General features: G+C 37.2%; 2 protein-coding genes across 3 annotated transcripts; both read right to left on the bottom strand.

The window, feature by feature from the left end:
- Positions 1-411: 411 nt before the first annotated feature.
- On the bottom strand, positions 412-6,874 carry LOC145616094 (putative ethylene response sensor 1). Its single transcript, XM_081670802.1, has 7 exons — positions 6,727-6,874; positions 6,578-6,640; positions 4,616-5,551; positions 2,366-2,734; positions 1,969-2,235; positions 1,317-1,432; positions 412-1,181 (listed from the first exon to the last, which is right to left on the bottom strand). The coding sequence occupies exons 3-7, from the start codon at positions 5,516-5,518 to the stop codon at positions 944-946; spliced, it is 1,893 nt and encodes a 630-aa protein (XP_081526928.1). The 5' UTR covers positions 5,519-5,551; positions 6,578-6,640; positions 6,727-6,874; the 3' UTR covers positions 412-943.
- Positions 6,875-10,882: 4,008 nt separating this feature from the next.
- On the bottom strand, positions 10,883-22,761 carry LOC145616626 (ATP-dependent RNA helicase DEAH13-like). 2 transcript variants are annotated; one of them, XM_081671381.1, is made up of 11 exons: positions 22,512-22,761; positions 22,354-22,419; positions 22,226-22,275; positions 22,086-22,146; positions 21,406-21,798; positions 18,011-18,256; positions 17,693-17,923; positions 16,665-16,781; positions 15,060-16,283; positions 11,364-12,924; positions 10,883-11,234 (listed from the first exon to the last, which is right to left on the bottom strand). In XM_081671381.1, exons 1-10 carry the CDS (start codon positions 22,587-22,589, stop codon positions 11,443-11,445), a joined length of 3,948 nt encoding a protein of 1,315 aa, XP_081527507.1. In that variant the 5' UTR covers positions 22,590-22,761; the 3' UTR covers positions 10,883-11,234; positions 11,364-11,442. The 2 variants fall into 2 exon arrangements, with proteins under 2 accessions (XP_081527507.1, XP_081527509.1); XM_081671383.1 differs by lacking the exons at positions 17,693-17,923; positions 18,011-18,256 and having other exon boundaries at positions 10,885-11,234.
- Between the last annotated feature and the right edge of the window lie 1,989 nt (positions 22,762-24,750).

The following is a 24,750-nucleotide window of genomic DNA, read 5'->3' as shown; positions in this document are numbered from 1 at the left end:
GGTTGTCGGAATTGGTGGTTTGGTGGCTACTTTAGCAGTGGAATTGGTGATTACTAGGTCGGTCAGGGGTTACTTGATCAAAGGTTACTAGTTCGATCAGGGGTTATTTGGTCACTTAGGGGTTATCTGGTCAAGGGTTACTGGTTCGGTTAGGGGAACTTGGTCAAGGGTTAAAGGATTACAAAAAGATAAATAAAAGGGTTATTTTTTAGAGGAAAAAAAAGTTATATAAGTGATCAATGTTTTACATTAGCAAATGTTAAGCTCCAAATATTGCAATTATATATGTAATTTTTTTTTTTTTTAAAATTTTTTTTTATAAATAATAAAAAAAACTTATGAAGAGTGATTCCTTTTATTTCCCTACTTTTTCTTACCATGGCCAAAAGCCCAAAAGTGATGTTAATAATGTACAGATAGCCTAGTGCATTCATTATGAATCAACCAAATAGCTGAATTAGTATCAGAAAATGACCAAGAAACCAATGATATACATAGCAGAGCTCTAACAATGAGTCGTAACAGATGGAAAAAATAATAATTATCCCAATCCTCATTAGGGTAGATATAGTCCAATACTAGTAGTTATTGGTTACTCTCCCCTCCCTCTTTTCCAAACCCTCGCCTTTTGACTACGAAATGAAACGAAGCTGGAGTTTTTAACTTCATGTTTCAGCAAGAAGTGGTTGCTGCAATCACCATTTCAAATGCTGAAGCTCAATTCTATGAATGTGAAGCTGCTGTTCCCGGTCACATGCACAATACGTGCATAACAGTATAACACCCTCCGTTTGGCATCTTGGTTATTCCCCCTCTTCCCTGTCAACCTAAGGTGTATATTGGTGATTAGCAGTTGTGTGCCGCAATAATTTTGATCTTCTAGTATTTTCTTGAACTGTGTGACTACTGGTAAAGACAGAAGCAGCAACAGGCAAGAAAAGCATCAAAAACTTCTTTCATAATATGGGAAGTTTGAGTTGATGCCATCGTCGTCTTTGAACATTTGCTTGCTTAAGTACTCGGTACTCCCTTGTTCTCCATGAACTTCAATTCCAACCTGTTGGACTAAGGCATCACTTGGATTTTTGCACAACCCAAGCTTGACCAGGAATGTTGCTACGGTTCCCTTGTCTTGGCCTTCGCTTTCAATCCAAATTTGACCACCCATGAGATTTACAAACCTGTTTCAGCCATAGTGAGACCAGGGTGAAAATATATATTAATAGCGTACAGCATTGCAGTGAACCAAAAGGTATCTGAAAATTAAGACTCGAGGTAAACAGAACCAGATAGGACAAAAAGGCTAAAGGGCTTACCGTTTGCAAATAGCAAGTCCAAGTCCAACACCAGTGCTATTTCGATTGAACTGAGTAAATTTATTGAATAGCAGAGGAAGATCCTGTGGGTTAATACCACATCCTGAATCTTTAACCTGTAAAAGTGTCAGATTTAATACCAATCAGTGAGAGCTGAGTAGTAACAAGATCTAATGATGCTTTTTTCCACTTTCCATAAATAAAGAAGTACATTTAGACTGTTTTATTTAACATTTAAAATAACAAAATAAAATAAAAAATTCAACAAAAGATACTAAAGATCACTGCAAAAATCAATTTTAATCTATAGCAATATATTTGATACATTTTAATCAAAAATTCAACCATCAATTGAAAATCATTTGTAATCAGTATATATCAGTTTTAATTAATACGGAGTATAAATCAGGAAAAGCAGTATTAATCAACTCAGTTCGGTAATATCAAGCGAAAAGAAAGGCCTTATTGGAGGTGCAACTGCATCAAGCACATTAGTTCTGACACAGTATATCTTTAATATATGAAGCATTATTTTATACTATGGTTAAAGAAAATTTACATAAGAGGGGAGGGGGAGAGGGGGGGGGGGGGGGGGTGAGGAGCATGTTGTAGCTAAGTCAAGTTGAAGATGATTTAGAAGAGTGTAACCAACCTGCACTCTCAAATATAAGTGACCTTCACCCGAGACAGGGTAAAATTCAGAAGCTCGCCAATCTCTCAAAGATTCTGCTCTAGCAACAGATGCAGTCACTGAAATATAACCTTCCTTAGTAAATTTTACAGCATTGCCCACAACGTTCAAAATTGTTTGCATCAACCGCTTTTCATCACCAAAGGCACAAATAGGCACCTCCGGAGCTAAGCCAAATGTCAAGGATAGCTTCTTTATGGATGCAATAGGCTTTATCAAATGAATTACCTACAGCAACAGGGGAAAAAAATTTAACAAATTCTGTTGGACTAAAAGAGCACCATATATTTGATATCAAAATTCCATAAGATGGATGAAATAGAATCCAAACAAAAGCTATCATAAATTACAGAATTACCTCTCGGAAAACCCCATGAAGATTGAAGGTGGTAGTGTCTAACTCTAAGCTACCATCTTCTAATTTGGAAAGATCAAGCACGTCACTGATCAATGTCGACAACAGGTTGCTACTCTTGAGTATAATTTCTAACATTACTCTTTGTTCGGGTGTTAGTTCAGTCCCCAAAAGAATAGATGATAAGGCAATAATAGCATGCATTGGTATTCTCATCTCATGATTCATCACTGCCAGAAAATCATTACGAGCACGAATTGCCATCTCTGCCTCTCGACGAGCCAAATCCAAAGCAACATTCTGTTCCATAAGCTGATCACGAGCTCTCATAGATTCCTCCAGAATTGCAGCATGAGAAAGAGCAACAGCTACCTGTAGAAGCAGATGCAAAAGAAAATTGAAGTCTGCTTTATGATTTTCTATTAAGATCAATGAAGAAGATTTAGAGTCAAACACACCCAAGATATACAGTCTTTGTAATCTAATAGCAACACAAGCAACACAGGAGGCTGATTAATTATCTATTCAGAGATCTGTCCTACGACACTCCAAAAACAAAAGCGAAAAAGAATTACATAATGAATGGAGGATGTGAAGGGAAGGTAGGGGAGGATGCAGAAGTAGGTTTGGCAAAAATGTACTTGTATATAGCTTCAGTGCCCTGTGGATCTATGATAAAATACCCTATTATAGTAATCAAAAGGAATACACTGCAAAAAATATTCAAATCAAATGCAAACCCTTCAAAAGTAGTCACCAGGAGGGCTGTGATATTGAGCTGCAAAGTTGTCATGTTGATCTCCTAGGTTACACAGGAGCCTGTTGATAGGCATTCAATTCAGAGTTCAATGAGCCACAGAAATCTAGGAAATAACATCAGGTGACAGCAGACAATATGTGATAACCTCATCACAGCTTAATCAAACTGAATGCTTTACCACACTAAAGGAAAAGGATTCTGCTCCACTTCTAAAGCTTTTTGATTCCAATTACCATGATGTGAGTAAGAATGAGAAATTTATAGCAACATGGCAGCTGGAATTAGCTTAGTTTTTAAAAGGCGGGGAGGCAGGGTACACAAGAGAGCCAATTGAAGATGAGTATTATTACAAATTAACAACAATATTTTGATCCAATTGTGAAATGTGCAAAACAAAAGGTAAAGAGATAAGTTAAAGAAAGTAAGCAAGGAAAAGTGATAAAGTGAAAGTGGAAGAAAATGAAAAATAGTGAACATGTAAAGTGGAAACCCAATTATTGAGGATATACAATTAAAATTTGAGGAAATCTTATAGAGAGGCCTAAGTGGAAATTGCAAGAGGGGGAGAACATGCAAGGAAAAACAGAGAAACCATAGAAAAAACCTCAAGAGTACATTTTTGAAGTCATGTCATATTGTCACGTCTTTTGAGTAGGTTTTCTACTTCCACTCCACTCCGTAGAACAGCATATTTTCCTCAATCCCCTATAGGCTCATACCACTCTCAATCACCAAGTTTTCTTAGGCTTTTCCCTACCCTCACAATTTCATCACTTTGTCACTCTTCAAGCCTCCTAACTAGTGCATCACTCAATATCCATCTTACATGGCCAAACCATCTTAGGTGAATCAAAAGTTGTAACCCTTACTTTCTTCCTAATAATCTCATTCCTCAACCAATCCTTCCTTGTATGGCCACACATCCAATGTAGCATAACCATATCCACCACATTCATCTAATGAACTTGACAACCCATCATTATTTTTCATATAATAGTACATGCTATTCAGTAGAATCTTCCCTTCAATTTATGGGGCATGCTAGAATCACATGCAACATAGTCTGAAATTGAACTTGTCCATTCGCCCATGACTATGGAAAAAAGAACAAGGCTAAGTGTAGAACCTTAAGTTGTCTAGTCTAAAAATGTATACTTCTGAACCATCCATTTATCTACTTTACTATTTGCTTATTCTATTCTTTCTTTGTGATTCTAGTGAAAGCTAAGTTTGGCAACATAGCATTTAACCTTAGCAAACTTTTCCTACCTGGGTGACAAAAACACAGATATAATGCCATGATGAGAGAGAAAAATGAACAATGTGATGTCTAAATATATTCAATGTCACTGAGGTAAGCAACACTTGTATCGATATACTAGGTTAAAATTGATAAGGGGAACCTTGTAGTTCACACATAAAAGATGGTTTTTAGTAAGTGCAGTTGTTTTCAAAATTATGCAGCAATAGTATGAAAAGCAAAGATTCGCAACCTGATCAGCAACAACTTCTACTAGCTCCAGCTCATGGTCCCGAAATTTCCTTACACCATCAGATGGGGTTACCAGAACCATCACTGCATAGGTTTTTGCTGAGACATCTGGCCAGTCATTAATTTGAAAATTAGAATGGTGTAGAAGGGGGACCCGAACAGCAACAACATCAGGAGGTATATATCTTCCTGCAGCTGGTCTAGTCCTCACTAGTGGACATGTATGCGGTATTCTTACTGCTCCACTGTTGTTGAAGATTTCAGCAATGAAAGGAAGGTTCATTGAGACAGTAGATCCAACTACCATTGAGTGGTTCAAAGTGTGAGAAAGTCTCATTGTCATGCCAGTTTGTGATGGCATCCATAATGTACATTCTTCTAGATCAAGTGTTCGACCCAATTCAACAAGAGTAGTTTTCAGTATTGTGTGTCTGTCAAGTGTGCTTCTGATCTCATGAGTTAGCATTCTAACATGCCTTCCAGTTTCTTCTTGGGTAAGGATAAGACCCATCTCCCTGTCAAGCTCCTCAGCCCTATTTCTCAAAAACATTTCCCTTGTTTTCACACTTAACAAGTCAGGAATAATGTGAACAAGCATCAATGCTGTTACACATGATACAGCAGCCGTAGACATTTTTGCAATGGTCATCACTATAGCAACTGTTTTCGAGTGCATGGAGAATGTCCACAAGTTTATAAGATGTGTTGCCCCACATAGCACGATGAATGCTCCAAATTGCATGAGCACCCATCTATATGGGAAGAACGCAGACTTCTGCACAAAATAAATGAGCTCCAAAGGGATGGAGAAATATGCTAGGGCAATAAAAATATCTGACAGATATTGGTATTTTACTAGGAGCTCATCTTGCCACAATGGATAAATGCAATCACATGACTCCATCCTCCAATAAATTTTTCCACCGCCCAAATTAACCTGAGACAAGCAGGAGAAGCTTATAAATACTTTCACCTTGTGCTTAGTTATAGTGATGCTTCTAGTTTAGAGCATCAACAGACGGAATAGAAAGACACTATTAACCATGACTAATGAGGTTTAACATCAACACGATTATAAATAAATTATTAAAAAAAAAAAATCCCAACAAATTCATTGTTCAATTTTCAACCACATCTAAAGCATACCATGTCCAAATTTCTTGTACATGGTTACAAACCAATAAACAAAGAGAGCAAGAGGAACCAACAAATCACATCTTAAGCACTTACTCCGTTCAACTTAAGAATAACTATTAACCCCGGAACTAAAACAAGGTCAGTTCAAGATGCCCAAAGATCACACAGGGAGCACAATGGCAGAGTGACAGGCACAAACCCTATAAATCTAAAAATTAATGCTGATTTTCAACAATAAATCCCATTGTATGGTGACCCAACTATATCGGAAAAGAACCTTCACAGTTCAAGCAAGTCCACCACTTTCAAAACGTTTGAGCAACAAAAACACAGAATTTTCCAAAACTTACAAAATCAGATGTCAAATATTTCACTCTGACCCTATCAAAGAAATTCACTCGGACAACACACACACACACACACACACACACACACTAAATATCGCTTAAAGGATCCAATCTTGATATCGAAACGATAAGGTTGCTCACATTCTACTACATAAATGACATACCCCCACCTCATACAACAATCACACCATAAGAACACCAAGAAAGACTAATAAATGAAGAATTTGTTCATCAAGTTCTTATCCATTCAATTTGTTCATATCAATCTCATTAACAATTCAATCTTGGATCCATAACATCACATAAACAAATCAAACATGAATCCCAAGTTAATTTCCCATCAATCCATTCAATTACTATTCACAAACAACTATTAGCATCACATCACTAATCCCAATAAATAACAAATGTAGAATTTTAAAATTGGTAAAAAAAATTGAAACAAAATTAAATTCAGAACAAAACCCATTTTCACTAACCAGGCATTAGAGCTCCAAACCCTCACATCTGATCCAATCAACAGCATTCAGCAAAAAAATCACCTTCCCACAAAAAAACAAAAAGAATTAAACAAAACAAAATCCCATTTTCCTAGATTTTTCAATACTAATAGTAGTAAAGATTATACCTTTGAAACCCCAGATTAATTTTATCCTTAAAAAATATTTTTGCGGAGAAGAAAAAGAGACTAGTTTCAAAGGATTTGTACTGTAATAAAAGTAGGAGAGAGAAAGAAGTGAGAAATTTATAAGGAGTAAGAAAGAAAAATAGAGATTTGAATGGCGTGCGGAAAATGAAAAAAACACTTTAAAGTAGAAGAGCGTTGACAAAAAGGTGTCCGTAAAACCGTGGGCAAATAATATAAAGTTAAAAAAAAAAAGGAAAAATATATTTTCACGGGCCAATGGCGGCCCATGCTGTATCTTTCATTGCTTCTTACCACGTGATTTGCCTTACCTCATAGGGTGGTTGTGTTTTTTATTTTATTTTATTTTATTTATTATTTATATACGAAGTATAAATCATATCATATGTTGTTGCCCACAGAATGTGTCCGGGGTTACTTAGTCGGTTAGGGGTTACTCAGTCAAGGATTACTCGCTCGAACATAGGGTACTCGATTGGTTAGAGTTTACTTGGTCAGGGTTTATTTGATCGGTCAGGGGTTATCCGATCAGTGTTTTGGTGTGTGTATTAGCTTACTGCACGATGTAGCTGACCACACTAAAAAAGCATTGTCTTTTATATGGTTTCGATATTCTTGATTTTGGTAGAGATTTTTTTGTTGGATTCAAGTGATACTTGGAATGATGTAGAGAGATAAGTTTCGTCTTTGATTTTATGATTGGAGTGAACCTGTATTAATGCCTGAGATTATGTATGTTTATGGAAAAAAAAAACCGGTAGAAGTGAAAGTTTTGGGTTTATTTTTTTTATTTTTTATTGTTACAAAGTAATTTAGAGAGGTAGAAATTATTTTAAGGTTAAAAAAATAAAATAAAAGAAGCGCATATAATTTGAGAATTGATGATCTTTGGTAGAACCTTATTTTAATTTGTAAATGGATTTTATTTGTTGATAATGATTGTAGCTCAAACCCTTGTTTAACATGATATCCCACGAATGCCATGATTGAACGATAAGTTTAAGGTACATGTTGGTGAGAAATGCTAATTGATACTTCGTATGTATTAAATGCATGTTGTCATACTTTGATGAATATGGAATCATAGTTCAAAGTTAAAAACCTCTTGTATTAGCACCCCTTGACAAAATGGGAGGGTGGATCACAAACCGGAGAAAGTATTACTGTACTCGTAAATGTCGTAATGGATATCATGTTACATCGACTAGTTGGATCTCGTTTCTCCAACTATTACATTAGCTTCGAATGACTGCATGGCAGCATGGTTATCAACAAAGAGAGCAGGGAAGACCAATGTGGTTTCCAAAATTTAGATCAATTATGTTTGAAAATTCTAGCTCTCCTTTGTTTAATGCAAAGATTCAGACCATTTTTTTTTTTTTTTTTTTTTTTTGAAACCGCAAATATCAAGACTTGATTATTCTATAACAATGTTGAATTTCCTGGATATATATGGAACCGATGCACAGCCTAGGAGCGCACACTCAGTCAGTCAGTCTCCATGGAGTCATGGACCATGGTTATGGATTCGAATCCTTGGAAAACAGTGTTTAGTTTCAACAGTATGCTATCTGAGCCAAAAATGTCATGATCCCAAGAGGAAATTTCCCCTAGCCCCAGAAACTAAAAATTGGGTAGATTGCCTACCTGTGATGTGCATCTTGGAGCTCCTTGTTCTTGCCTTCTTGGGATCCAGCTTTAGAGCAATCTCAAATTCCATAATCCTGCAAAAGCGCAATATCATCATCTCATTAATTAGAATCCAAGCCAACCACAACTTTAGAGGCATAAATTGTCACCCAAAACAGAAAAGTTTGAACGAATCAAACCATAACATATGAAGATACCAAAACTAACCAATGTGAAACATAAGTTTCACTTGTCCTATTATAATCATAAGTTTTACGGAAGCACTGTATCTGATTTAAATGTAACAAGATTTTTAATACTAATTTGAAACATACAACGTTTAGCCTGTAACAGGGCTAAGAAATAGTGCTACATACAATGTTTTATCCTAACTGCAAAAGACCCAAGGCCACCCCGGACAGCCCGGTAAGGTGCCTTTCATCCCTCAGGTTGTTCCAGGCCAGGCCAGGGCATATGGAGTGACAATCAACTTGTTCAGTATTTCACATATTTCATACCCAAACAGCTGCAGAAGCTAAAAATTACATTGCCTGAGTAGGTTAATGACTAATACATGAATGCAAGCCAACGCTCAACTCGCTATACCAGCATGCTGCTCCTAGATAATGTCCCCTTTTGACAGCTTCTGCTCCCTTTGTTTTGATGTCAAGAAACTTCTTTTCATTTTTTAGCGTTCCCTACAAGTTATGCAAATTCTATTAGCAAAAACAAAATAAAGGTAAATTCAGCCAGACTAAATGCTTTTTCAAATTGAGTAATACGAGTATACCTCTTTGTTTGCTTCAGAAGACATAATAATCACATGCACGATCCAATCAGGAATAGATTGGATTGGAGTTCTCACAGGGAATAGAGCCATGACAGCTGCGCAGATTGCCCAGTTAGGCACTGGAGAAAAGAGAGCAATTTTATCCAAAAGAAAGCCAATAACAGTACTTGTTAAGCATTTAATTGAATTACACCAACAGCATGACAACTCACAACTTTTCTACCTTGAAGAGCATAGATTAGTCCACTACATAAGATAAAATGGAAAATTCAAACCATTCTGCAACATCCAGAAATTTAAAGTAGCCGAACAGTTTTTTTTTTTTTTTTAAAGACTTTTGAATTGAATCATAAATTTAGAAATGATAAAGTATAAACATAACATATATGTTAAACTCATACCCACAATTGGTAATATTTTATCCGCATGAAGAGCAACCATATGTTTGAAGAAATGAAAGATCATACAACACACACACACACACACACACAAATACAAAAAAAAAAAAAAAAAAAAAAAAAAAAAAAAGGGTTCAACTCAATGGATACACACTTACACCACTTTCAACTCATATTTTCCGTAAATATTTGGGTTTATTGCAACGAACCCAGAGACTCGGCCACTTGGCATCATAACATATGCTAGGAGGGTCAAGAAAGGGTGCAAGGAGCTGTTAAGAGAAGAGGTAGTGAAGCAGCATCAATTTCAGTGTGCAGCAGCAACATTTGACTGATGTATTGCGGGAGGGGTGGGCGCATCTTTGACAGCTTTTGTCTGTTGTCTTTTTGGCTGCCTGTACATACAAAAAGAGGTAGAAGGGCATGGCTTAGGTAGCTTGTTGGACATATTAGAATTGAGAAGATTAGTGACCTGAAGTCACCTTGAGAGTAGTGGCCTCAAGCCACTATTGTAAGAAAGTTTTTGCCTTTATTAATTAAACAGCCTCCTTCCCTCATTTAGATTTCTTTTGCTTTGCTTGTTTTTGTCTTATTTCTTGCTAGCAGTAGTAGTTCGTTACATATATCTAAGATCAAAATTTTCACCCCAGTCACTCAATCTTAGCAAAGAACATATCAACTTCATCCTTTCCTCCATTCACAACAATAACATATTATCCCACTCATGACATAGTTACTGATTTCCTCTCTAAGTTCAAAGTTCAAATTGGTTACAGCTACTTACCTTCTTCTTACGGTTGTAGACCAATAATAGCATTAAATTGATTTGAAACTCAAGCAAGAAAAATAGCAACATAAATGAATCTCAAATTTGAAAAATAAATAAAACAGAAAATTTAAGATATGAATTTTCAAATAATTAACCTTCTTCTTCTGCTTTCCACCACCAGGTTTACCCTGCTTTGATGATGGTACAGCCTTATTATCTTTCTTCAGAGACTGAAAATGAAACGATAAATACCCAAAAAAACAAAAAATCAAAGAGCAAATTACTGTAAATGGATGAGAGAGATGAACTGAGTACCATTGAGAGAAAAATGTCCAGAAAGGTAGGATAGAAGAAAATGATGAAGCTGGAAAGGAGGAAACAGTGAAATACAAGTAGCTGGCAACCATAAGGTTTAGTACACTGTAATGCCATTTCCCTGCAGACAACAAGAGGAGGGGGCAAGATGTTCCTTTTACTGTTCCTAAGAACAGTAGCAGAAGTTTGCGCTTTTAAAGGGTGTAGAATAATGTTAATAATCTTATCTGATTTTAAAAGTTATAAGTAAAAAATGCAGACGTTGCATGAGATTGATATATAGTAATGTAAAATCAAATGCAAAATCATCAATAAAAGCTCTAACTAATGCTATATTGTGTTTATTATCCAAATCAAGGACTCATGTCTGACAATAAATTACATTTCGCAAAGCTCTAAAAATTAGCATACTAGATAACCAAAATTGGCAGAACACATCCTGTAATAAGCTGCAAGCTAGCCGTATGCAGAATTTTTTCTACAACTTCTCAAGTAGTTGATTCCAGTTTGAAACGATCACCGAGCCACAGCTATGTTGTGTACTTGTGTTAGAAAACTCAGACAACTAGATTCCCTCCAAGTCATATACCTGTGCAGTTAAACATCAAAACTGTCAATTACAATATTCACATAATAAACAGAATATTTGATGAGACTGCTTCAGTTAAACAAAAAAGTAAGATCACCAAAGTAGAAGTGAAAAAGTTTCAATATTTACCATGATCAAGTGAAATGGATAAATGATGCTGCGTATCCATGTGAAGAAAAAAAAAAGGCATAATCTATAAATCTGAAAATCAATCTTTTACTCTGCATTTTCTTTTTCCAGCTTGGCTAGAAAAGTGATCTTCAGTTACAGAAAGAGCTTCTTTGAGCATCTTTTCCCATAAAATTTTAAACTGACTATGGAATTCCTTCTGAAACCAGTCCAGTATTTCTGAATACAACAGCTGAGGATCTTCATTCCATGCTGCTTTTAGCTTGGCACAGCTATCAATTGTTCTCGACCCAGTCAACTTGCTTATAAGATTGCCCACCCGTTTTTGACCCAATGCTTCTGGCTTCAAGATGTTGATTGGTTGGATTGCCATGTAACACTTGTAGGGTTTTAGGCATGGTAAGACTTGACCATCAAGCAAAGCATAAGCAAAGACAGTTATACGCTGTTGAGTATCTTTGATTGGCACCTTGTTTCGTGGGAGTTCCCATAAGTAAGGACCAAAATATGGGATAACATAACAAAATACTTGATCATGAAGAGGATCATAAAAAGGGTTTGGATCTGCCAAAGGTGCTGAATATGTGCACAAGGAACCGGCATGTTTCACTAGCCACTCTGAATTCACACTTGTTGCTTCTTGAATGAATGGTCTTTTCGTACAAACAATATCTTTATACACCAAAAATTCTGGAGCTGCTTTAGAGACAGAAGAGGAGCGATAAAGAAACACTGTTTCCTTAACCAAGGGTGCCTGATACCGATTAGCATTGATTCTTCTATCTCCAGATGATAGTACACTGGCTCCTCTAATACGCTTGGCAACCCTATCTGCCCATCCAGCACATATAGCTTGGCATAAGATGTTCTCCTCATTTTCCGAGAGGGGAATCTTATCAGAAGAGACACTCCAATCATCTTCCACATCTTTAATGGTTCCATGAGGCCATGAGAAGTCTTGCTCCACATCACAATATCTCTGCTTGAAGACTAATTGTAATAGTTGCTTTCTCAGCTTGGACATTTCTACCATAGTTTTAAGGTGTAGTGTGTTTTCGGTGCAAAACTGAGATGGATCCTCAGATTGCTCAAAACACTGCAATGCATAAGCTACAGTTAAAGCATCACTTTTAAGGTTGGAGAATTTTGCACGAGAAAGCTTAATGGTTTTTTTCATTTGTTTCCGTGATAGCTTGGTATCCTGGTCTTCATTTTTCTGACTAGCAGATTCAGAACCATCTTCCATCTCCGTGCCCTCAGATTTTTTATGATTTCCATCAAACTGAAAAGGAAAAGGATTTGGCGAGCTCATGGCAGCAGCTACAGCCACTGCATAACTTAGAACTAGATTTGGCCGTACACCACTTTTCTCCTTTTTTGTGATCTGTATTGCAAGGAGGAGCAACCTCGCGTGCCGTGGACTCAAGGGAAAATGAGCCATTGTCTTGCCCAAAGGTGTCAAGCGTCCATCACTATCAAGTGCTTCAAGAGCCTTTAAACATTTCTCCGCTTTCACTAATGCAGAGGCATCAGGAGAGGTTGGGAACGGAAAATTGACAACCTGAAACATACAGAAATATAAAGATGTAGAACATTAGCAAAGCTGTTGAGTAGAATGCAGAAGATGCAATCAGCAGAATAAACACGATAACATACTAGATAACTAGCATAAACCTATTCAATTAGCATTAACCTATCCAACTAGCATTAACCTATCAGCTACATATTAATGTAGTTCCAGTGTAACAGACTGAGGCTAATAAATTCTGGCGATAAAATTTACTTAACTATAGAAGTCAATTTTTCATAGTTCCCCAGAACTATAGAAGTCAATTTTTCATAGTTCCCCAGAATCATACACCCAGAGTTAACATAGCTGTCATTTTGGAAAATTCCATGGCATGTACTATAGAGTTACCAAATATAGTCCCAGAAAGACAAATCAATACCAATAAAGGCGATAATTATGGAAACACGTAGGCCCGGGACTCTACCATACAAATGGAACTGCTAATTATCCAAATAGCAGCAACGGCTCACATCATAAAAGGAAAGGAATTTAAATTAACTCAAACACCCAAAAAAAATAGTTATTTTATACGAAGTACTTCTTTTCAGCCTCTTTTCCACAATTCACTCATCCATTCCCAAACTATATCTCAAACTCAGCACCAAAGCAGATCCACAAAATCAAACACCAAAAAAAAAAAAAAAAAAAAAAAAAAAGTTATTTCACATGAAGTACTTTTTTTTTTCAGCCTTCTCTTTTCTCTTTTCCACAATTCACTCATCCATTCCCAAACTATATCTCAAACTCAGCACCAAAGTAAATCCACAAAAATTCAGCTAATAAAATAAATCAATAGACCAAGTTTTTAAAAATTATCACAACTAAGTACATACTTACAAAATTTTCAACCCGTTAAATACAAAGTTTCACCCCTAAAAAACTTATAATCCAGGCAACATTTTCCAATACTATACCCACCTTACAATAGATGGGTAGCAATTTCAAAAAAGAGATTTGTCCCTATCATGCAGAAAAACATTTTCCAATACTATATATAATATATAATGTTGGTCTGGAAATTGCAGCCTTAGTTGAAAGCACTGCTAGAACTTCTAATGTTAAATATCTGGGGAAGTAAGAAATGCTGGTTCCTTGATGGTTATCAATTTAGAAAAGTGACCTTTGAGAATGATGGGTAGTTTTACTAGTTTATAAAGGATTAGGGAAGGAGATAAGAGAAAAATGAAGAGGAGATTAATGAGAGAACATTGATTTAGGTTTGGTTTTACACATGGAAGTTGGTTGGTCATCTTGTTGATAAAATAACAAAGATTTAGAATTACTGTTCTGTATGATGGATCAAAAGAAATGTTCAAAATTCAGGATAGGGAGAAGAGGGTAAGAGGTAAGTGGAGTAAATAAAGTTGCATAATAAACGTTAAATATGGGATGTAACTTTTATTTTGTAGTGGAAAATAATTATTGCAGAGTAAAACAGACAATAAATTTTTAGGTTCTGAAACCTTAGCCGAAAAAAATAAGGTCAATAACCCTAAGCTTGTTGAAAATTCAAGTTAATAAAGTGCCCCTCACATTTCTAGTAAACTAAGAAAGCATTTATCATTTACTCCCAGTTCTTTATTAATCTTTCTATACCCCTCCCGAATTTGTCTTCTTTATCCTCTTACTTGGATATATTCCTGTCATGATCACGTTTTTTTTTTTTTTTTTTTTTTTTTACTACTTTACCCCCACTTTTTCAATCAAATATTCTCTTTTCCATTCATATGCCTCCTCCCCCCCTCCAATTATCCATTCAAAGTTTCAAATTGGCCAACTATGAATCAATTTGGCTCTTCCTATCCTCCATATTTCCCCCCCACAATCCTAGTGAGAGGATTCAAAAGTGGAAAAAAGAATTGTTATAATAGTTTCAGGCGCACTATGGGGACAAACTAAAGCCTATACATCTTCAAATGAAAGAATGATAACTCACATATGGCGTTAAATCTACCATCTTTATCCAACTTAATCTTAACCCATATAGTAGGCATTTTACTACTCCAAAAATAAGATAATATATGATGACTAACTGACCTACTACACGAAATCTTCAAATCAGAATTATCATCAAAAGTAAACATGTACTTATTAGTTATTATATAATAGATGCAGAGAAAACTCACCTTAGTAATTTTCATGGATTTCAGACGGAGGACAATATCATCAACAGGAACTTTCAAAATTTCAGGACTTGAGAATTCTGGGAATTCATTACACATGGCAGCAGAAGAATAGAGGCGATAACACCGACCAGGTCCTGTTCTTCCCGCTCTTCCAGCACGTTGTTTGGCTGACGCCTGACTTATCCACTGTATTTTATACGATTCCATTTCATTCAAGGGGTTATATTCCTTCACTTTTTCCCTTCCAGTGTCAATCACATATCTTATTCCTGGAATTGTCAAAGAGGTCTCAGCTACATTGGTGGCAACAACTACTAGACGCTCACCTTCTTTGACCTTTTCAAACACACGAAGCTGAGAAGCTGCTGGAAGCATAGCATAAAGAGGCAAAACATGTAATGGCCCAATGGGACCCTTTTTCTTTCCTTTTTCCTTAGTTGAGCTGAAAGCCTGGTTTGAACAAACATCTTGAGTTGTAACATTTAGTTCTGTCTTGTTACTTGATGTCTTAACACTCTGATCTGCCAAAGCTTCAAAAGAAGCCTTTAAAGAATCAAGGTTTACATCTGTGAAATCCACATTGCTATCTAATTCAGAAGTCTTCTGATCTTCAAGATTTTCATCATCACTTTCAAATCCTGACTCACTATCAGAGCCCGAACTGCAGGAAGAATATGTATTACTGTTGTCTGATTCATCATGCCTCTCATCATAACAACTAAACCTGTCTGTTTGTTGTTCAGCAGAGCTTGCATCGAAATTAAAGGCTTCATCAATCTCTTTCAAAGTACAACCATCAATTTGGCCCATCCTATCCATTGTAGTTGTCTTGCTCTCTGTTTTAACTACATTCCTTCTGGTTTCAAATTGCTTTGAAGCTTGACGAAGCATACGACACAAATCCTCCACTTCCCTTTGGCCAGTAACAAACACCAGTATGCCACCAGAAGCCAACCCCCTCTTGTGAATTTTTAAGACCTTCCTATAGGCTTCACCAATATAGTCTGTAAGCTCTGTTTTCTTTGAGAAGTGTGTTGTTACAGTAAACTCTCTCCCTGATACATGTATAACAGGTGTGGATTTAGGGAATATCCTGCCTCCTGAAGTGAAATCCTCAACCCTCATGGTAGCACTCATCAATATAAGTTTCAAAGGGAAAACTCTGTCTTTAGTCTCAACTTTTTTCCCTCCATCAAGCACCTTCTGCTGCATTTCATATATTTCCTGTAGCAATATAATAAGTTCTATGAGATTGAGCAAGAAAAAAATGAATAAATTAATAAATTGTAAATGAGGCTTTTGCCCACAATGAGTTTTATGATGTGAATGTATATAGACCCATTTAATCGATTGAAGGACTCACGCATACAGTGTGTGCACAGGGTATAAGGCTATCTATATAGACTAACTCTTGCAATTAGAAGAGCCATGCCATGGCATACTCTCCCCTTAAGCGTGCACAGAATAAGCCACTTGGAGAAAAAGGTGAAGAAAATCAGTGATAACAGCTTATGTAAAGAAAGGAGCATCAATGAAAAAATACAACAGGGACTTCAATTCTGATTTTCAATGCTCTTGTAAATCAAGTACTTCAATAAAAATCACCTGTCGCTGCTTAACGACACGCGAAAGCATCCCAATGAGAATGTCTGTGTTTAAGCTCCTTTCATGAGCCTCATCCAAGATTATGACAGAGTAACGCTTCAGCAAGAAATCACCCATCTGTATCATCAAATGATAGAAAGTTATACAATGTAAAATTACGTAATACCAGAAATCTTGTAACTGCCCAAAGGAATTTATGCACTAGGAAAAAAAATTTAAAAAATCTTAGATTATCAGACTTTAAATTTTTAGGGTATGGCTTATTTTAAGAATTAAAGCAGTTCTCAATGATTTCAGGTAATTAGTCAAACTGGTACGGCAAAGTGGCTTAGTTACAATAATATTGCTCTTCCTCAAATATGGACAAAAATTGAGTTTTGCATGGGAAATGCATGGAAGTTTACATAAAAAGGAAGCATCAAGATACTTGGGTTGATTAGCTATCACTTTATTTGTGTGTAATACATTTGGACAGGATCAGTGCTCAAAAAGGTGTTTTTCGTTTTGGGAGCAGTGACTGGCAATATTTTGTGCAGAATCATCCACAAAGAGCTTCCTAAATCCTAGTTATTTTAAATTACAAATATTTTGTGCAATTTATTCACTAAAATTCCATCCTTCAAAACAGAAGTAACAATACTCCACCTTCTCCTATCAGTCCATCACATCAATTTTAACAAGAAAAGACACAAGAATTGTTTTACAGGCTAACTCTTATTAAATATTGTATATATGTTCCGTATCTTGTCTCCATGACTCAGGCTACTTCCTCCGTACCCAAGAGCTATCTTTTCATTTTGGTTTGTCCCATTGTGTTGTATGGTAATTAAGTAAACATTTGCCAATCGATTTTCTAGTTTCCCACTGTAGTAGAATGCTACCGGTTCATGTCCACTTACGTAATGTAGTTAACATCTGAATGTAGACATGAATAACACACACACAAGGGGAAAAAAAAAAAACCATATAATATATGATGAATTTATTATAGTTGTTAAAAAGCACAGGTAAGTAGGAAAACTAAAAACCTGCAGCTCTCGAAGTAGGATCCCGTCAGTCATATATTTGATGGAGCAGTTGTTTCCATACCCTTTTTCATGCTTGACTTGAAAACCAACTTCTTTACCAAAAGTAAGTCCAAGTTCATATGCTACACGTCTAGCTGTAGAAAGCACAGCAACACGGCGAGGTTGGGTTACACCAATAACACCACCTTTCATGGAACATTCTCCTGAACCATAGCCAGCTTCATAGAGGAACTGCCAATTGCAATCCAAAATAGGGGATAAGATGAGATATAGCAAAGAAATGTGCAATAAATGCAAGATACCCTTTCTCCATCTCACCTGTGGAAGTTGTGTGGTTTTGCCACACCCAGTTTCTCCACTGATAATCACACTACTATGACTATTTATAGTTTCCATTATCTCCTGCTCCATCATAATGATCGGGAGATCCATTCTCGCATTTTCCACATCAATTGGCCGCGTCACATGTACCACGGTAGGGGCAATTCGAGGTCCCAGAATGGGATTGCCTCCTACGCATTTTGTTCCAAAAGAAGCAAGTTGAGGCTCATCATTGAAATCACTCTGAAGCATCAACACAATTTTATTTGTCACGATAAATGCTGGAATAATTATAGAAAAATGTTTTTTCTAAATAGGCCAATAGGGCAAAAACAACTTCATTCTATGGAAATAAGGCTTCTTGGACTCTTACATATCTTGCTTGTAAAATCAAAAATTAAAAATCAATCAATCAATCAATCAATCAATCAATCAAAGCCTTAATCCCAAAAGTGGGATCGGCTAACATGAACCAAATTTGATTATTCCGTGTAGTCATCAACATAAATCTTTCTCCTCCATCCCTTACGATCCAAAACTTCATCCTCACGTAAATCCATGCACTTCATATCCTTCCTCACTCCTTCCAACCAAGTCATCTTTGGTCTCCCTCTTCCTCGTTTAATCCCTCCATGGTCCCACTCTTCCACTCTTCGCACCGGTGCACCCTCGGGTCTCCGTCTTACATGTCCAAACCAACGCAGACGATTTTCCCTTAATTTATCTACAATGCCCGCCACACCTACTTTCTTGCGAATAACCTCATTTCTGATTCTATCTCTTAAAGTGTTTCCACACATCCACCTTAACATGCGCATTTCCGTAACCTCCATCTTTTTAATATGCTCTTTCTTAGAAGCCCAACATTCTGTACCATAGAGCAACACTGGTCTTATGGCAGTCCTGTAGAATTTTCCCTTCAACTTTAAGGGAATGCTGCGGTCGCATAACACTCCCGTGGCCGCTCTCCATTTAAGCCACCCTGACTTAATCCTGTGGGTCACGTCTTGATCAATGTCACCATTCTTCTGGATGATCGACCCTAGGTACTTAAAACATTCACTCATGGTCAAATCCTTTCCATCCAAACTCACCACTTCATTGCTTGTCCCCCTCTGAGTGCCAAAACGACATACCAAATATTCAGTCTTACTCCGACTTAGCTTAAACCCTCTAGATTCCAACCTTTGCCTCCATTGCTCCAACTTGGCATTAACCCCATCCTTAGTCTCATCCACCAAAACGATATCATCTGCGAACAGCATACACCATGGAACCTCATCTTGAATTGGTCTAGTTAATTCATCTAGAACCGTTGCAAAAAGAAAAGGGCTTAATGCAGACCCTTGATGCAATCCGATTGTAATAGGGAAATCTTTTGTCAACCCTCCGCATGTCCTCACATTTGTTGACACATCCCGATACATATCCTTAACTAGGTCTACATACCTTCGTGGGATACCTTTCTTCAACATTGCCCACCAAAGTATCTCTCTTGGCACCTTGTCATATGCCTTCTCTAAATCAATAAAGACCATATGAAGATCTTTCTTCTTTACCCTATAAAACTCCATTATTTGTCTTATCAAATGGATTGCCTCCATAGTAGATCTCCCAGGCATAAAACCAAATTGGTTATCTGAAATGCTTGTGCATGCCCTCAACCTTTGTTCAATCACCCTTTCCCACAACTTCATAATATGGCTCATAAGCTTAATTCCTCGATAGTTAGAACAATCTTGAGCGTCTCCTTTGTTTTTATAAACCGGGACCAAGGTGCTCTTCCTCCAATCTTGTGGGATCCTTGTAGCCGTCCATATCTTGTTGAAAAGGTTTGTTAACCAATCAATACCAATCTTACCCAAACACCTCCACACCTCTATCGGTACCCCATCAGGGCCAACCGCCTTCTTAGGTTTCATCTTCCTCAGTGCAATCTCCACCTCTACTCTCCTAATCCTTCGCACATACTCCATGTTGATTTCTTCATCACTCATAGAGGTATCTCCTATCACAACTCCATTACTTCCATTAAATAATTCATCGAAGTACCCCTTCCACCTGTCCTTGATGCCCTCCTCTTGCACTAGGACCATTTGGTTCTTATCTTTGACACACTTCACCATGCCAATATCCTTCCTTGCCTCTTGTCTTCTCTTTGCCATCTTATAAATGATCCTTTCTCCCTCCTTGGAATCAAGCTTTTCATAAACCTCCTGATATGCCTTTTCTTTTGCTTGGCGAACAGCTGCCTTTGCCTTACTCTTAGCCTCCTTATACGCTGCAAAGGTTTCATCACTCCTACATTTTCCTAAGGCTTGATAGCATTCCCTTTTTTGCTTAATTACTGCTTTCACCTCTTCATTCCACCACGAAGTATCTCTCTGTACCGAAGTTCTTCCCCTTACTTCCCCTAAGACCTCTTTGGCCACTCTTAGGAAACAGTTCTTCATTCGTACCCAAGTCATGTCCGGATCCACCTCTCCATCCCAATCCGCTTCTTCAATTACCTTTTCTGTAAAAACCTTAGCTTTTGCATCCCTTAGGGTCCACCATCTTATCCTTGGTTCTTCTTGTCTAACTTTTTTCTTCGCCTTCTCTTTCAGACGAATAGTCATTACCAATAGCCGGTGTTGGGTGACCACACTCTCCCCTGGGATAACCTTACAGTTTATGCAACTTTGTCTATCTATGCTCCTTGTGAGCAGGAAGTCTATTTGAGTTGCATTTGCTCCATTCCGAAAAGTCCACCATTGGCAATGGCAATATAAAGATCCTTAAACTCAACATGATAGTGAAAAGCATGATATCGAACAGTCTATATTCTATACAATACTAAGACCTGTTCCGTTCTTTTTATCATATTCAATTTTAATGGCTTGTCATTTGTTGAGCCATCTAATCTTAGAAAAGGATATGCATGATGGAGTTTAAAATCTAAATTCAAACAGAGCACATTTAAATATCATGTGTGTTTAAGCTCAGATCTCCTAACAAGCAACTGCTCAGCACAGATAAACACAGATACGTAATTAAAACCTCAAACTCCTTTGCTTTGCTGGAAGCCCAAAATACGGCAAGAACTTGAGTATAAACATGCAATTATATCACTCCAGTACTCAATATGACATCAAATCTAGTAGATCAGAGGAGGGAAAAAAAAAACAGATACAAATCACATAAAAGATGCTTATACAAATGCTCATCACTCCTAACTAGCAGAAATGGTGTCAATTCTCATTCTGAGATGAGCTAATATGAACTACCCCGCCTTCCCTTTACAAGAAAGCTTCTTGAAAACACTCTTCTACAGTGCATCACAAATATTCTGTGAAAGGGGAAACAATCAGAGTAATTGACAAGCATCCATATAAATCAGCTGACATACTAACCGTTGTAGCAACATATTTCTTGTCACAATCAAAAGACTGAGAGAGCGATGAATTCCTGGCATCTAGATCCATGACTTTGCAACTATCTTCATTAGCTACCTGAACCAATTCTTTTGGCTCGTTTCCTCCAAGATCACCAACAATGTGTTGCTCACCTGCCCCTTGAGAAGAAACAGAACAAGTAGAACCATTTGTTTCTGCTCTTTCATTAAGCACTGGTTTGTAGGTGACATTCTTATCAACATCCTCCAATGTAGAGCTTGGAGAATCATCAGATTCATTATCAAATGACTTAACTTTCTTTCTCTTGGTCCCCCTATCACTCACTGGTAAATCTAAACCAGCCTTAGAAAACTGCATTTCCCTCCTACGCTTCTCCTTCGTTGTCTCCGCCTATCAAGCAATAAGACCAAAACAAGACCCTTGAACAAAAGTAATTGTAACATGCTCATCCTATACTATCTATGTTCCAAACAGATGGGTAACAAAAAAAAACTACAAGATCAAAGGAATTTTTTTTAGAAGTTCCAATTCCCATTATGTACTCATTTTTGCTTATCAATACATATTAAAGCAATATTATACTTGGTATTCATACAAAATGGAGCTATAAAACGTCAAAGCGAATAGATTAAAGATGTGATAAGATGATATGATAATATAATTCAAACAAAACTCACCTGACCAATGTTCTCCGACGATCGGAGAAGTAAATATGCATTGTCACTTATTGTATACTTCCTGAAATTATAATTTGAAAATTAACATGAAAAATAAAAACCCAATAAAAACTCAATCATCTAACAAAGCAAATACATACTCTAAGTTTTCCCGGCTTTTCGACAGCAATAATTCCTGTTCTTTCTCTTCCTACATAATCACACCCAAATCATATAGTACAAATTCTATAAGAACTACATTATGTCATTAAAAAGTAAAAATAATTACCTCTAATTTCCTCAATTTCCTTTTCTGGGAATTGCTCAATTTTTTATTTTGACAGCTTAAAATCGGCTAATACACCCAAAAAACAACAAATTGATTTTAGACTTAGTAATGTAATGAATAAATTAGCAGTTTGCAAACAATTGAATAGAAAATAATACCTTTGATTTTGATTTGGGCTTTGGATTTTTAGTCTTAGCAGGCAAAATTAGTGCATTGCTACCTCCAGAAGAATCCATTCGGAACAGAGGAAGGAGGAAGGGTGAGAATTCTGAAGCGGCTTACTCACTTGAGTTCTGAATAACCCTTTGCCCAAAAAAATAAAAAAAAATAAAAAAAAAATAAAAAAAAAAAAGCCGACTTTTAGACGATTAGCCTAAAATTAGTCAAAATATCGATTAACTTAAAATACTACAAATGACCTACAACTTGTTTATTACTTCGTATTAACTTTAGTCAAATAAGAATAGAGAGGGGGAGGAGCAGAGGCGGCGGTAGAAGAGGAGAGAAAGACACTGGTCGGCGGTGGATAGGGGATGATCGGTGGTGGCAATTGTTGTCGGCGTGAGGTGGGGCGGTTCTTCTTTTGGGGAGATGAGGGTTTTTCTTCAAATTTGTATTTGTAAAACATTAATTTAATTAAAAACTAGTGTATACCACGGGTGATGCATCGGGTTTATTTTGAATATCAACAAATATTATTGACCTATAAAATATAAACTTTATATTTAAAATAAATTAAAAGTGAATAATAATGGAACTTGTTCCAATTAAATCAAGTTCCCTCTAGGCCGCGCCTTGGGAGGGTTGTGTTCTAGCGTTTGGCTAGGTTTTCCTTGTTTTCGAGGCTTTTCTCGATCGTTGATCGAGGTTTTGCTCTGGTTTTTTTTGCGTTTCTCGTGCTCTTGATTACTGTGACTTCTTTTATGATGGATTCTAATCGGTCCTTAACAATTTTGGAGAGTGAGAATGATGAAGGTGGCTCTAAGGATCTGTCGAAGAAGGTTGACCCCGATGAAGCGATTGATTGGGACGAAACTGGAGAAGATGATGAGGAGGCTCGAATTGAATTAGCCCTGGTAGGTAAAATCTGGATTGTTCGTAAAATTAATGCCAATGCTTTTATAAATACAATAAAATCAGTATGGAACCCTAAACATGGTGTTGATATTTCGAACATTGGGGACAATCGATTTTTGTTTCAATTTTATCACTGGAGGGATAAGCAGCGAGTGCTAGATGAGCAACCATGGCACTTCGATAAGCATGCTCTAATTCTTGGAGATACCATGGACTCTGTGAAACCCTCTGACATTGACCTTTCTTATTTGCCCACGTGGATTAGAGTCTACAATCTTCCTTTGAAGGGGAGATTAAATCTTGCTAATATTGAAAAGATTGGCAATAAACTGGGAATTTTTGTGAAACTGGATGCAGCTGCTCAAGTTGGAATTGATAAATCTATAAGACTTCGTGTGATGGTGGATGTTCGAAAACCCCTGTTCAGACATGTGAGACTTAAATTGAAGGGGGGGATTGAAGAGGAGTTTGAGGTGAAATACGAACGACCCCCTCTCTTTTGCTTTTCTTGTGGGATGATGGGTCACGGACTGAAAGACTGCGAAGAACATCAAGAATCAGTTGAGTCGAACCTCCCTTTTGGAAATTGGATGAAAGCATCTCCGTGGAAGTACAATGTGGGCTCTATGGAGAGTAAAGAGTCGAAAGGGGGGGTATGTGCAAGAACCTTATTTGTTACAAAGCCGAAACTCATAGAAGCAAAGAAGACTGGTGACTCTATACAAGTTAAGGAGGTTATGGACAAATTGGAAGGAGTGGGTTTGAATAGTACGAATGTGGAAAGAGAGGTTTATGACAAGGAGGGAAAGGGTGTTAGTAGGACGGATCTGGTGGAGGAGGGAGATTTATCGAGTGGGTTGAATGATGGTGGGGTGGTTTCTAATATGGGTTGGGTTGGGGATGTTCACGTGAATGCAGAGTTTGCTGTAGGGGGTGCTTTGGGGCAGCAGCTTACGGGTTTTAATATAGGGAAGGGGGATGGTGCGAGTAAGTCAGGTGGTAGGGGAGGAAAGAAAAAGATGAAAGAAAAAGGGGGTCGTGGGGGAAGTGGAATGGAGATTGACAGGGACATGGTGCTTGGGAAAAGGAACAGGGAGCTTATTTTTGGAGTGGAAGACAGGAAGAGGGTGAGCCGATGAGTAAAAAGGTGGAGGTTGATATTAATTCTGATGGATGGCGAATGGCGGAGACTGTCGATGAACAGTCCCGCCAAGCTCAATGAGTATTTTATGTATTAACTGTAGGGGATTGGGCAACACCCCTGCAGTTAATAATCTCCGGAACTTAGTACGGAGAGAGGCCCCGTCTCTAGTTTTCTTG

This window comes from Chenopodium album, chromosome 26, assembly GCF_948465745.1.
Source record: "Chenopodium album chromosome 26, dcCheAlbu1.1, whole genome shotgun sequence".
Taxonomy (NCBI): domain Eukaryota; kingdom Viridiplantae; phylum Streptophyta; class Magnoliopsida; order Caryophyllales; family Amaranthaceae; genus Chenopodium; species Chenopodium album.
Note: the sequence above shows the minus strand (reverse complement) of the source record. Positions and strands in the feature narration are given on the sequence as shown.